At 41.1% G+C, this 15042-nt stretch overlaps 1 protein-coding gene across 1 annotated transcript in view; it reads left to right on the forward strand.

Moving 5' to 3' along the window:
• Window positions 1-15042, forward strand: part of MTHFD1L (methylenetetrahydrofolate dehydrogenase (NADP+ dependent) 1 like) — a 186932-nt gene that overhangs the window by 47870 nt on the left and 124020 nt on the right. Inside the window, exons 12-16 of the mRNA XM_055311580.1 lie at window positions 1713-1849; window positions 3292-3338; window positions 7277-7384; window positions 8422-8496; window positions 9727-9829. Coding sequence (XP_055167555.1) covers window positions 1713-1849; window positions 3292-3338; window positions 7277-7384; window positions 8422-8496; window positions 9727-9829 — 470 coding nt within the window. The remainder of the gene's footprint in view (window positions 1-1712; window positions 1850-3291; window positions 3339-7276; window positions 7385-8421; window positions 8497-9726; window positions 9830-15042) is intronic.

Below are 15042 nucleotides of genomic sequence, written 5' to 3' on the forward strand. Positions count from 1 at the left end.
TTGTCCTGTGTTTCCCCTCACTGAGTCATCCTTCCTATTCCCATGCTTTAATTTGCTAATTAGTGGTTAACAGCAGTTACAATTTCTATCCATAGAAATAATCTAGAGAAGCTGGGTGGCTTGCCTGGTTTTGATATCCAGATCTACTGCTTACTAATTGTGTGGCCCCGGGTGAGTTACTGAGATTTCTTATGCCTCAGTTTCCTCATCAATCAAATGAGGGTAACAAAGAACCTAAAAAATGTGAAGAACAGAGCCTCACATATTAACTATGCCAAACCCACCCTCAATTTTATTTGGCTAACATTTATTCATTTGCCAGGTCACAGCTTAGGTGTTAACTTCCTCTATGAAGACTTCCCTGATACTCCAAATCTAATCAGATCCTCCTACCATGTGCTCTCATAACACAGTCTCATTGCCAACTTTCTGAAATACAGGTTTTTCACTTTCATTTCAATTGCCAGTTGATCTGTCCATATCTCCCATCATCCATAAGCTCTGGGAAGGCAGAGATGGGATCCAACTTGGTCATCATTGTGTCCCCAGGATCTAGTGGCCTGACACATAGTAGTACTTAGTAAATATTTCTTGAAAGAAGGATTGATCATATTGCTGTGGCAGTCTGAGGTAGTTGGGGATGATGATATATCTAAGGGCTTTACTTCCTTGTAGTTATACCACTAGGTTTTATACGTCAGAAAACTCTGATTATGAGTTTTGTTGTGATTGAGAATCCTGTACAACGTGACTCACACCATCTAACTCATTGGAGACCAAGTTGTAAACCAAAATGACAGTTTTTAAATCTTATAACAGTGGCTAGAGCATGCTAAAGAATAGTTGTATGGGTCCTTACTTGGGAACATCACAAACACCCATTCTTTTACTTAATGCTGTGATGGTGTAACTATTATGTGATGCTTGATTTTGTAGGGTGTTGTAGTCAACAAGCCCCTCCAGAGCAGTTTTGATTTTACTGTGCTGAGGAGTGTTGGACTAAATCTTTCCCAATATTTGAGGAGCTATTATATGAGAAGGGATTGAGTTTAGTATTTTGACTCTATGAGATTGGAGCTACAGGAATGCAGACATCTCTTCTTTAGGACAAAAAACTCTCTCAGTGTAAACATTATCTGGAAATGAATGGGCTATCCTAGAATGGGCCTCCATCATTGTTTGTGTTGAAACTAGAAGGAAAAAAAAAGAAACATGGTGGGGACAAGCCCTGAGTGCTAATATCTAGAAGGAAATGAATGAGTGGGGATGATGGGATGCCTTCCAATCCTGAGACTCTGGCCACAGATCACTGAGTAGGCCTTGTGACCACATTGTGCCCCCAGTAAATGGCCCTAGCAGGATGAATGCCAAATCACCCATCAAGAAGAAATGACATGTCTTAATTATTTAAACCATTTGATGGGTAATTCTATGACATTTTGTGAAGCTGATAATGCTATTACCACTGAGTAACTTTTCTTTTTTGGTCTCTTGCTGAAGGTGTGTCTATATTTTGGCTTTAGATTAAGTGTGGCCTGTGTGATGTGGGTAGACCATAAAGATCCATGAAAATTGAAATACTAAGTGAACTTGGGGATGGCGTGTTCTCTACCATATCCTCTGATTTGGTTCTGGCACCTTAGATTGATTTGCATAGGTTGTTTGGGAAATGTTATTAAATTCTCACTTTTTTTTTTCTTCCCCCAAACCAGGATCACACCCACCCCTCTTGGTGAAGGGAAAAGCACAGTGACAGTTGGCCTTGTGCAGGCATTGACAGCACACCTGAATATCAACTCCTTTGCCTGTCTCAGGCAGCCTTCTCAGGGACCAACTTTTGGAGTTAAAGGTACTTGATGTAACAACTGGTACATTTTTCAGAGCAAAACTTTGGGCAGAGAAGGTTTGTAAGAATATTATCAACAGATTGGGAGCTAAAACCTGTCGGAGGAACTGGTATATTTCATCACTATGCCCCCCTCCCACACTCAATATGTCATGCTTACTCCACAGCGGTCCTCCCACAGAGGGGGCTGCGGTGGGGATTTCAGCCAAGCCTGCCAGGAAGCCCATTTCCCTGGGTCCCTGGAGCAGTCATGGACCCAAGCTCACCCTTCCAGCCTTAAGCAGAAATCTTCCAGCCCATCAGCACCTTTTTTGCCAAGCCATTTTGTGATTCTTCCATTCGTATTGGTGTCTTACCATTCCTGCCCCAGAGAAAGGTCTTCCCCTCTACACAGTAAGAGAGCTTTTCCATTGGGCCCTAGGGCTCATCCCGATTTCGCTGTCAGACCTGCAGAGCTTTAGAAACTGACCAGCTATGGACCGAGATGTGGTGAAATTTCTGTCTGTCTGTGCCGGGCTGCCATCTGGCAATTTCACATTCACTATTCTTTCTCCACTGATTTATCATGAGGTCATTCTTCAGCTCACATTACAATAGCATTTACTGCTGCAATTACTATTTGTTCTTGGCACTTTGTGGTATTTAGTGGTATTATATTTATGTTACTGTCACAGATGTTAATAAGTCCTAGCTCATTAAGTACTGGTAACTCATAGAATGTCATATACTATGCAGTGCAATGGACACAAAATTCGGAAAAAGAAGACCGGTTTTATTCGTTGCTGTGTTCCACCACTGTGTGACCTTTAACCAGTTGTAACCTCTCTGAGCCGCATCTGTGAAAGTGCAAAATGGTTTATAGTATCTGGCTTCCTGAGTTGTGAGGACCAAATGAGATAGCATATAAAAAAATATGGTACACTGTAAAATGATAGGACACAGAAGGCATCACTATTGTTTTAAGGAAGAGAAATCTTTTTAATGTACTGACTTCACTATCTTGAAGGATAGCATAACAAATTGTAACTATTGTCTAAAATCAGTTGTCCAAATTTTACAATGTCTTAGTTCAGAGTTCACCAGATGGATTTTTTTGAACAAAGTTTTCTGATACTTAAAGCATGTGCAATTTAGATAACACAGAGCCGCACAGATCTAATAATAAATTAATAAAATAATCCCATATGTGCTGTAATGACATTTGCTATATTATTTTACCTTTTTTTAAATCAAGAAACTGAAGTCCTTAAATTGCATATTTGGACAAAATAGACTTTTTTCCCTCCTTTATTTTGCTTTGATAGATAGTTTTTTACTACCTGTTGATTCATCTTGGGGATGCATGCCTTCCTGCTAGGTTTGGGGAGCCGTATCCCTAGGGCCTTGTTCATCCTGTGTAGCTGTACTTGGTGAATGATTTCAAATGTGCCTGCTCTGTTGTTTAGGAGGAGCTGCGGGTGGCGGATATGCCCAGGTCATCCCCATGGAGGAGGTAAGGACTCAGTGAAAAACATGTCATGTGTCACTGTTTTTCCTTCCTGGAACCTTTTTTCTGTGCCTCATAAACACAGGCCCACAGTCCTTTATCCTCAATCCCAAAGTCCTAAAGGCTCTGAAAACCATAAATGTTTACATGACTTACAGTGGCAAGACCTGATGGTTATGAGCTATGTAATGTCTCTGCCATTTGGTGTAAATGTTCACATATTTTGCTGTAGATTTGATTAATGGATATGGACCTAGACCCTGCTTGGAGTGTGGTATTAAAAACTTAGAGGTATATCATTCTGTGTTTCTAAATTACCAAAATTCCTGAACCCCAAACCCCACATAGCTCCAAGGCTCCGGATGAGAGAGTGGAGACCTGTGTCCCAATCAATCATCAGTTATACTGCCCAGTTCAGGGAGCTTGACTCCCCTTAGGCAAAGTGAGACTCCAAATGAAATAGTTCCAAGAGAATGGCAAAAGGGGCCAAAGGTGTCCCTTTTTAATTCTCCAAGAACTCCTACCCTCTGCATAACCATCCGGTTTTGCCCTGCATCTGATCACCTGCCCAGGTCTCATCACTTCTGCTCTCTGCATCAGCCCTTTGGTTCTGGTCCCAAGAAATCTTCCCCAAACCCAAGTTGAGCTGGTTGCTTTCCTATCTGGTGTCTTTCAGGAGTTACCCTGTCACTCTGTGTGCCACAATGTCACATGGCAGGTCCTCATGTGCTTCTCCTGTTCCCCCTCTCCCCCCGCCTGCCTCACTGTCTGAGGTCCCCATGGGCCACCCTCCCTTTCAGCATCCCATCAGACTCCTTGCAGACTCTGGCCCGGTCATCGTTTCTTGATTCCGAGACTGGGAGCATTCTCCCTTCCTGTTCTGCCCTCCCTGCTGCAGCCAGTCTTGTAGGTTTTGTTCCACCACCCTTGGTCCCCTCATCTCCTGTTTTTCTCATTCAGTTCTGGAGGCTGTGGTGAGTTAGAGGCTGTAGTCCCAGCACTCAACACGGTGCCCAGCACACACTGTTGTTGTTTGGTTGAATGAATAGGAAAGGTGTTTACCTATGAAGACCTGAGTATCAGGGAAGCTGTAGGGAAAATTTGGATACTATTCAAGTATTAAGGTTGGGGAAAGAATGAATAGTGCGAGGCATTGATGAAAAAACAGCCCCAAGCCTCCCATCAGAACGGGGGTGAGTAATATTCACAAGCCAGGAAGAACCAGAGCCAGGAGGCCAGGTTGGGGATACGGAGTACAAGGAACATGCCCAGGGGAATGGCTCGGGAATTTCTGCGCAAATAGTCAAAGGGCATTGGTGTCCTGCTGTCATATGGCATCAGCTGCATGGCTCAGACTTGGGGCAAACTTAAGGCATATGATAGTTGTAAGTGCCTTATGATTGTTAAGTAAGCCAAAAACAATCAGGCAGTGTGTTCCTTGAATTAGAAGACCTCCCATATCTTCTTCATCTCTCTATCCCCAGCTCTGAGCACAATGCCCGACACTCAGACCGTGTTTGTTGACTAAGTGCATGAATTGACAATGTGTCTGAAAGAAACATAATAAATAATCATGGGAAAATGTTTGAATAAGTTCCAGATGGGTTGAAGAATTGAAAGTGAAAATACCAAGACTTGAAGGGTGAGATGGAGCCAGAGTTGTACAGAATGGGGGGGATGTATTCCAGGTAGTAGGACCTGCTCCGGGGCAGCGCTGAGGCAGGAAGAGGTTTAGTATCTTCTGGGAACAAGAGACCACCAGCATGTGTCAGTGGGTGACCAGAGGTGAAGCGAGTGAAGTCTAGAAATGGCCAGGGGTTAGCTATTTCAGGCTGTGAAGTTCATGACCAACAGCCTGGATATTATTTGACTATCATCATGGTCCACCATTGAAGGGATCTTGACAAAGTAATAATATGATGTAAATTGAATTTTATAAGAATTCTCAGGCTTCTGAGCGGAGAACAGATGCCTAGAAGTCCAGAGTGGATGCTAGCAGTCTAGTAAGGAAGCCCAGGGGAAAGATGGTGCTGTGACCCAGCATGATGGTAGTGAGGATGGAATGGGGGGATGACAGTGATATAAGACGTGTTTGCAGAATTGGATGTGGGGTGAGAAAAGGGGATGGTATCCAGGATAGTGGGCCGAGCAACTCTAGAGTCATGTATTGAAATAGAGGATAGGGCATGGGACACCTGAGTGGCTCAGATCTTGATCTCAGGATCGTGAGTTCCAGCCCCACATTTAAAAAAAGAATGTGGATCAGAAATGGAGGATGAGGGGAATAATGGCCATGAGGTAGAAGGTGTGGTGGCAAAGGCATTGTGGTCAGAAGAAGAGAGGCCTGTTTGGGGCCCGTGGACACCCCAGTGGGTATCAGATAGGCAGCAGGAAAGAAAAACAATCTAGTTATAACATAGGAAGGATTCAATAGAAACATCAGAAAAGAAATCTTAACTAACCAATGATTATTTTCATTAATAATCAAATTAATCTACATTAAAACGACTATCAGTTATTTGATTTGTCAAACTGACAGATTTGGATTTTTTTTAAGTAGTAATAATAACACTAAATTTTAGCAGTGAGACATTGAAATACATTTTTATATACTGCTGGGAAGCATATGTTGGTAAAACTTTCCTGAAAGGCAAGTTAAAATATAAGTGCCTTAAAAACAGTATCATACCTTCTGGCCCAAATAAATCCATTTTTAGTTTATCCTAAGCAAAAACTGGCTGTGTATGAAAAGATTTAATTTTAAAACTATTTTCACACAGCTTGTAGCATTAAAAAAATTTGGGGGGGGGCGATCTTAAATATCTAATAATAGGATATCACACAGAGTATATTTTGAAGACTATTTGTTGATGTAAAAATGCTAGTAATATTAACACTAAGTATAAAAGCTAAGATGTACAGGTGCCTAGGTGGTGCTCCCAGTCTGTTGAGTGTCCATCTCTTGATCTCAGCTCATGTTTTGATCTCATGGTTGTGAATTCAAGTGCCATCTTGGGCTCCACACTAGGGGGTTATGATGTTGATATTAAAAACTACAAATTTTATAAAATATACATACGTAATTCATATTTTCTACTGGTCGTATATTTTAGGTTATAAAATGAGGTTTTAACTGACCAGCTGGTGTTTGGGGGTGGTACTTCAAACCTTTCAAAAAGCAATTTGGTGGTATTATCAAGATCCTTTAATTCAGGAACCACACTGCTGGAAATATATGGCTTATTAGCAACTAATCGAAAAAAAATTATTTACGTGTAATCTTTATAATTGTAGCCTTCTTTGCAAAGATGAAATTTTGGAAGCAATTTAAATATGTAGACATAGGAGACTGAAAACTTTTGGTACATCTACTCCACTATACAGACCCTGTGAACTGTAACTACATATGAAAAAGACTATTACATTAAAATACATAGTAAGAAGTTCCTTAAATGAAAAGTTACCGAATGAAAAGTATTGTTAAGTATGCTGAGTCTACAAATAATAAATATGCATGCACATAAGACTAGAAGGAAAATAACAGAATAGGGTTTTGAGGGTGATGAATTTTTTTACTTCTTGGACTTTGTCTTATTTTATATTATTATATTGTTGCTGCTTATTTTATTCCCTGCCTGGTTTTAAAGTATAGTTGATGTGACACTATTTTCTAAATCATAAAAAGAATGTGTGGAAAATAAGGAGATCAATCATTAAGTCCATCAGAGTGTCTCACCCTTAATCCAGGAGTGAAAGATGAAAGAATTGGTGGTGAGATAGTCCACTTAAGAGTTCTTTGTTGTCAAGTGGAAAACTCTTGACATTGATTTTTTTATTTAGTCTATTTTATGGACTTAACTCATTATGAGGGATGTTTAATTAGTGCAATAGTTTATTCGTACTTGTCCAAGGCCGGTAGAATGAAGTGTCCATGTCATTTATAGTTCAACCTTCATTTGACTGGGGACATCCATGCCATCACCGCTGCCAACAACCTGCTGGCTGCCGCTATTGACACAAGGATTTTGCATGAAAACACTCAAACCGATAAGGTTAGAAAGTTTCCTTGTTGGCCATTTTGGGCATCTTATCCTGGGATTTCTGGATTCCTAAAGGGTTCATGGGAAAACTTTGATGTCTGTAATTTGTATGAAATTGTATTAAACATTTTGTGAACTCTCTATGTCCTTATTTCTTGGGGAGAAGATCCATGCTTTGGTCAGATTCTCAGGGGAGTTTATGACCATTACCAGTTGTTGGGTAAATTATGTGAGTTCTATTATTTAAGGTAAATTTTCTTTGAGACAGGATTTTATTTGTTTTTTAAAAAAGACTTTATTATTCATGAGAGACAGAGAGAGAGAGAGAGAGAGAGAGAGGGAGAGAGAGGCAGAGACACAGGCAGAGGGAGAAGCAGGCTCTATGCAGGGAACCTGATGTGGGACTCGATCTTGGGTCTCCAGGACCATGCCCTGGGCTGAAGGCAGTGCTAAACCGCTGGGCCAATGGGGCTGCCCGAGCCAGGACTTTAGTGATTCAATCTCTGGTCTGTACTAAGGAAAGATCTCTTTTAAGACTGTAATGTTACGTGTAGCCCTTCTAGATGTGCTGAGACAGAGATTAGACCCTTTGTTGGGCTTCAGGTGCATCCAGCTGATGTAAAACCCACACCTGATGGGGGATAGAGTCCAGGTGCTAATTCCTCGTAGACCTAAGATGTGGATAAAAGTGGAACTTTCTGGCATATTTACAAGGGTCCTGACTTCCTCTAATTAAAGTAATCTCTTGTGAGTTCTTGAATCCAAATACAGATAAATATTAATTTAATGGTTGTGAGGCTATGTAAATCAAGAAATATTTATATTTATGCAAAGTCTTTGCAATGTGCCTTATTTCAGATCTAGTCAGATTTATTAAAACGATAGAACTTAAGGCTACATTGTTTATATTACCCAGGAATTTTAATAGGGTCTCTAATCTAAACAGTTGGGTTATAAATGTAATGAACTTTGTCATATCCTGTGACTTATCCAAGTCATAGTTGGCCCTTAAACTTTTGTGGGGTTTTATTTGTGTTTTGTGTTTTTAGGCACTGTATAATCGACTCGTTCCTTCAGTGAATGGTGTTCGAGAGTTTTCAAGCATTCAACTGGCTCGGCTGAAAGTAGGTTTATAGTTCGTGGCTCTTCAACAAGAAAATAATCCTAGAAACAAATCAGAAAAATGATCAAAGCCAGCAATTTTAAACTTGATTTGATTTGGGTTTTTAGATACTCTTTGGGGCATTAAACTCTAGAGACAGAACAACATAACAGAGAGAAAAGAACCAGAAGCCTGAGACATGGCTACACCAAAGAACAAGTAGGCAGATTAGTTCCCCTTTTGCGTTTCAGTCCTTTCAACTATAAACTGAGAGAACTGCTTTGCTGACCTAGAGTACCCCAATCAGCTGACAAATCAAATTTCAAGAGTCCTTCTCTTTCATGAATTTTCTTCGATTTCTAGGAAATAAGATCTAGCCTCTGAAAACATACCTGTATCAGGTTTTATTACAGGAAGATGCTAAGGTTTTACTAGTAGAAGCAATCTTAATTTTTACCCATATTATCATTTCCTTGTTCTGTCTGTTGTTATTCTACTCATCACATTGATTGCCCCTTGCTCTTTTCATAGACCAAAAACTAACTTTGATGGTATAAGTGATGGCCACTGGTTGGTGATAATTGATTTAAGAAACTCAACCCTCCCTGCTTCTTCCTGAACCAAATTTGGTTAACCAGTTTGTTAAGAATACTGTATAATATACTAACCTCAGCAGCCATGACCTATATAATTTCTGTTGGCATTTGTACTTTCAGATTATTTTCTTATTCTTCATTATGAATTTTCTTAGACTGTTTCCTTTACAGAAATAGGTGCACCGAGAGTTATAATGGCCTTTTTTTTTTCACAGTGAATTAGAAATAACTTGTTTTAAAAACATAGGTATCAACTTGAGTTATTGGTATTTGTATTTGAAAGAAGAGTTAATGAACTGGAACATCAATTATGTGGACAGCGGTTTATGTCCCTTCTGAAAACAGCACATTTGGCCACGTAGCACAATCCCAAGAGTCTCGGGCCTAGACAGCAATAAGTAATATTCTTTGTGAACTAGCAACCATGCCTTATTTTGATGTCATTTTAGGGTATATTACAAATATCAATGTCTTCCATTTTAGGGACACTTGGGCTTATTTATGCATTGGCCTGACCTACAACTTTCTTAAGTTAAGTGTAGCTTTAAAAAGATTTTCTGGTCATGGAGAAAATAAAATAAGAGGGATAATTTTGGTTACATTTTGCTTTCTATTCCTTGCTAAAATATATCACATGTTTTTGTCTTCATTGTTAGAAACTGGGAATAAATAAGACTGATCCAAGTGCGCTGACGGAGGAGGAAGTGAGTAAATTTGCACGTCTCAACATTGACCCCTCCACCATCACGTGGCAAAGAGGTAGGTGCTGGTTGCCCGGTCGGGGATGACATTTGTTCCAGCTCTTAAATCACTTTCAAGCACACAGTTTCTTTCTTTCTCTTTTTTTAAGGATTTTATTTGTTTGAGAGAGAGACTGAGTGGTGAGGAGGGGCAGAGGGGGAAAGAGAGAGAAACTGATTCCCCACTGAGTAGGGAGCCTGACTTGAGGCTTGACCCCAGTACCCTGGGATCATGACCTGAGCCAAACAGATGCTTAACCGACTGAGCCACCCAAGCATCCTAAGCCCACAGTTCCATTTCTTACCCCTTGCCCTCCCGGCCTGTAGTCTGGAATCCCTCATTGATTTCAAGCACTGTTTTTTGCCTCTCTTCTTTTCTGACACCCCCCACCCCCACCTCCTATCTGGGGAGGAAAAGTCACTCCCCTTCTTGACTCAGCTGCTCCGCTGGGCTCGCCCTATCCCTCCCCCTTACACATGTCCACAGAAAATTACTTGGTTCTCTCCTCTGTGGATAGTAGCACATGATAATGCTCAGAGTGTCTTAGAAGGGTTAGGTGGTCTGGATTCCTGACCCTTCTCCTGACCCTTCTGTGTGTTCTTCTCAGACCTGCCCACTTGCCTTCATCGCTTCTACTGACTTCCAGAACATTTCTATCAGATGCCTGGTTGACTGCAGCTACCTTTTAATAGACGTTCTTATGTGCATATCCATCCCTGGTTCACTAGGTTCGTAATATGGAGATGCTGTTCTGTCACTTTGCTCAGAAGCCCCCATCCTGTGTGATAAAATCCTGAATGGGGTACAGTGGCCATCACGTAGCTTGGCCTGAAGCACCACCGCAGTGTGGCCCTATATACTTCCCTCTCTGTCTGCTTTCCAGGCAGCTGGGCCTGACCTGTCCTTCTGCCTGTCTTGGCCCACCATCCAGTCCATCTCCTTGCGTAGACTCTCCCAGAGACAACCCTGGTCTCCCCCTTCATGAAGCTTTCCCTCTGGGAATCCATTTAACCAGTTCATTAAGAACTTAGTGTTTTCCCACAATTGTGAGGTGGAGAGACAAAAACTAGAAAATGAGTCTCGGCTCCACCATTTTTTAAGAATTTATTTATTTATTCATGAGAGACACAGAGGCAGAGACACAGGCCAAGAGAGAAGCAGGCTGCTTGCAGGCAGCACCACGTGGGATGAGATCCGGGGTCTCTAGGATTACTCCCTGGGCCGAAGGCAGGAGCCAAACTGCTGTCGGCTCCACCATTTATGAGCTGTGCAACTTTTAACAAATAACTTCTTCCATTTTCTCATTTGTAAAATGGAATAATAATAACCAGTATCTGTCTTATGTAGCTCCACTGTGATAGGAGAGTGCTTTACAAACTCTACAGTTCCCCCTGAGCAATCAGCAGATGCCATCGTGGGAATAGTTGTAGGATATAGTTTTCTGAGTGTTTGTCTTGCAAACAAAAGGAGAGTAACCAAAAAAAAAAAAAAAAAAAGGAGAGTAACATCATTTTGGAAACTCAAAAAAATGTTTTTATTATAAAAGTAAAAATGTTATAAAAATTTTGCAGATGTCTAGAAAGAAAAACACGTTGCCATACTAATAAAATACTATTCGTTTTTTTTGTGCATCTGGAATTTGTGTATAATTAATTTTAATTTAGGCAGATCAATTTTAGATCCTACCGGCTTCATTTATATCTTAAGTAGCATGCTCCGTTTAGTTAGCTTTTTGTTGTAATGGTAATTTTAAATGGATCTAGAATATTTGTAGATGAACCATAATTCACTCTATTATTTAACAGACAAACGTCAGTTGTAATAATGGATATGAACATTATTAGCATTTTATTGGGAAGCCTATTTTTTTTTTTTTTAAGAATGGAACTTTTGGGGCAGCCTGGGTGGCTCAGCGGTTTAGCCTTCGGCCCAGGGCCTGATCCTGGACCTGGGATTGAGTCCCACGTCAGGCTCCCTGCAGGGAGCCTGCTTCTCCCTCTGCCTATGTCTCTGCCTCTCTCTCTCTCTGTCTCTCATGAATGAATGAATAAAATCTTTAAAGAAAAAAAAAAAAGAATGGAACTTTTGGGGCACCTGGGTGACTCAGTCAGTTAAGCATCTGCCTTCAGCTCAGGTCATGATCTCTGGTCCTGGATCTAGCCCCCATGTCAGGCTCCCTGCTCAGTGGGGAGCCTGCTTCTCCTTCTCTCTCTGCCCCTCCCCCTGCTTGTGCTCACTCGCACTCTCTTTCTTTCTTTACCAAATAAATAAAATCTTAATAAAAAAAAATACTGGAAGTGACAACTTAAAAAAAATTATTCCAGGTAAATACTAGAATTATATGATTTTTTATGGCAGCAAAGTGAAGAAAACGTTATTGGTATAAACAAGCAACCCAGATTGGGGGAGTTTACTTAGCAAATATCATTCTAGTTTTGGTCTTATTCTCATGAATTAATATAAAAAAATGGTACTCTTTGTCAAATGAATTGAGGACATTTAATGCACTTTTTTTTTTAAGATTTTATTGATTTATTGGAGAAAGAGAGCATAAGCAGGAGGGGAGGGGCAGAGAGAGAGGGAGAAGCAGACACCCCACAGAGCAGGGAGCCCCATATAGGCCCAATCCCAGGACATGGGGTATTTTTTTTTTTTAAATTCTATTTAAAGGCAATATAAGATTTGACCTGGAAATAATGTAACCTTAGTGATGAGACTAGGTCCTTCTATGATTTGATAACTAGAGGGGGACATTTAGGGACTGCCTGAAGCTGAACACTTCTTTTCAGACTATACTAATGGCATATATTTATGTAATAGCCACCCTTTCCTTTCTGCCTTTGTAAGAAATGTAACTGGTGGATCTTTCATTCTGTGCCTCCTATCAGAAGTCTATAGGCCTCATTGCCTGGCAGTAGTGTGGGACCAGAGCCAATAGACTATTCCAGAAACAATGAACATTAAAAGCCATCGAGCCATTTTGTGGCTCCTAGAGGAGTTTGAGTCTCCGGCTCTCTGAGCACCACCATCCCTGGGGATGGGGATCCAGTCTTCCGTTCTTCCCTTGCTCATTGGTTCATCCACCTCCTGGACTGTTAGACCAAGGTCCCACAAGCCTCAGTCACCCTCAGTAAAGTGACATCAATTACTAGCTCCCAACACTGCCTCGACAATGCTCAGAGAATCATGACAGTTCTTCTTTTGAAGCCAAAATAGTAGCCCTGCCCCCGATGCCACCTTGTACAGCCCAGAACCTGAATGGCTATTGGTTGTTCCATAAGCCACTAGGCACGCCTTGGGTGGTCCTCAAGACCCAGGCATCATAGCAGTGCCAGAGGCACCCTTCAAACGCATACTCACCTGTACTTTCCTCATCTCCCCAGTATGTGTAAATGCATCCAATCAGAGATTGGAGGGTTTTTTTTTGTTTTTTAAAGACTTTGTTAATGAGAGACACACAGAGAGAAACAGAGACACAGGCAGAGGGAGAAGCAGGCTCCCTATAGGGAGCCTGATGTGGAACTCGATCCCAAGACTCCAAGATCATGCCCTGAGACAAAGGCAGATGCTCAACCACTGAGTCCCCCCAGGCGTCCCTCAGAGATTGATGTCTTGTTCATCTTTGCATCCCCGTACAGCTAGCCTGAGACCTAGCATAAAAAGTGCCACTCAGTAAGTATTCCGAGAATGAATAAATGTATTTCTCATTCCACCTTAGCTCTATCATTTAGAACCTGGGAATTATGTATCACTAACTTAGCATTCCCTTTTGCTATCTATCGTATGTACAGGAATTTAATTTTCACGTCTCTTAGGTGGGCAGCACCAACCTATCCACATGCCTCTCCCTGAGCATCAGAAGCCTGCTGGGGGGGTAAGGCACCCCACTTTGCCCGGGCCACACTGGATGCACCCTGTTTCCAATGCCACTGCTTAGAGCTGATATTGCCAGCCTTTTTTTTTTTTTCTTTTTGGCTTGTTTGTGTTCTCTTTGCTAAATAACAGACAGCTGAATTTCCAACACAAACATCATACCCATCTTATGCCAAGATTGTGTATACTACAGATGAGAGTAGGAAGTGTTTTTGCTATGACTGCACCATGGTTCTTGGGAATAAGTACTAGCTAGTGATAGTTTCAAAAAGTGTTCCTTTCTCTGTATATACTCTGCTTGGACCTTAAGATCATACAGGCTTCTGTGCGTTTGATGTGTGATGTTTGATGCATGCCTGTGTGTTAGTGTGTCTGAATGTGTGCATAAAGTGTGAGTGAGAGAGGGCGTGTCGTATGGAGAGTGGCACCATCAGAGTCAGGCAACAATAGGTGGGCAAGGTGGGCTGGCCGGCTCGTGCTTTGTGTGTGAAAGAAAAGGTTAACATTTTCATGTGATAGATGCTTTCAGCCCCCAAATACAGAATTCTGGTTATCATTTTTGTCGGTGTCATATAATATGTTTAACATATCAGCTGTATCTTGTCAGTGTGGGCAGCTTGTTGTTTGAAGCCCATAAATTATTAGTGAAGCCTATGTCCTTCTGGCTTATTTCCTGGCATTTTAATTTTGGTTTTCACTGAACAGACCTAATTTTAACAAACAAATGCAAATCAGTGCAGTTCAGGAAAATCAGTGAAAGCAGGACAAAGAATTGGTTCCTGCTTTAATCACAATTGACTTCTTCCCCCCATGTTACTACTTTATTTATTGTATTGGAGCAAAATATACATATTGTGACATTTTAACCATGAGTGTGCAATCCGTGGCATTAAATACGTTCACAAGGCTTATGGTGGTTATGCCATCCCCACGATCTATACCCAAAAACTTTCATCATCCCCAGGAAAAACTGTGTAGCTGTTAAACAATAATCCCCCTCAGCCTCTGACAACTACTGTCCCACTTTCTCTATGAATTTGGTACCGCATATAAGTGAGATTATACATTTGTCCTTCTCTATCTGGCTTATTTCACAATGCATAATATTTTCAATATCTATCCATGTTGTTCATTCCCTTGGGGTTTTCTGCTGTGTAATATTCTACAGACCACATTTTGTTTATCTATTCATCCACTGATGGAAGCTTGGTTGTTCAACCTTTGGGTTTTGGAAGTAACGCTGTAGTGACTGTGAATGCTCGGATATGTGTTCTTGTCCCTGCTTTCGGTCTCTAGTGTAACTGCTGGGTCATCTGGTTGTTTAGTGTTTTAACCCTTTCAGACACTAAATTGGCTTC

This window comes from Nyctereutes procyonoides, unplaced genomic scaffold (genome assembly GCF_905146905.1).
Source record: "Nyctereutes procyonoides isolate TBG_1078 unplaced genomic scaffold, NYPRO_anot_genome, whole genome shotgun sequence".
In the NCBI taxonomy this organism is placed as follows: Eukaryota; Metazoa; Chordata; class Mammalia; order Carnivora; family Canidae; genus Nyctereutes; species Nyctereutes procyonoides.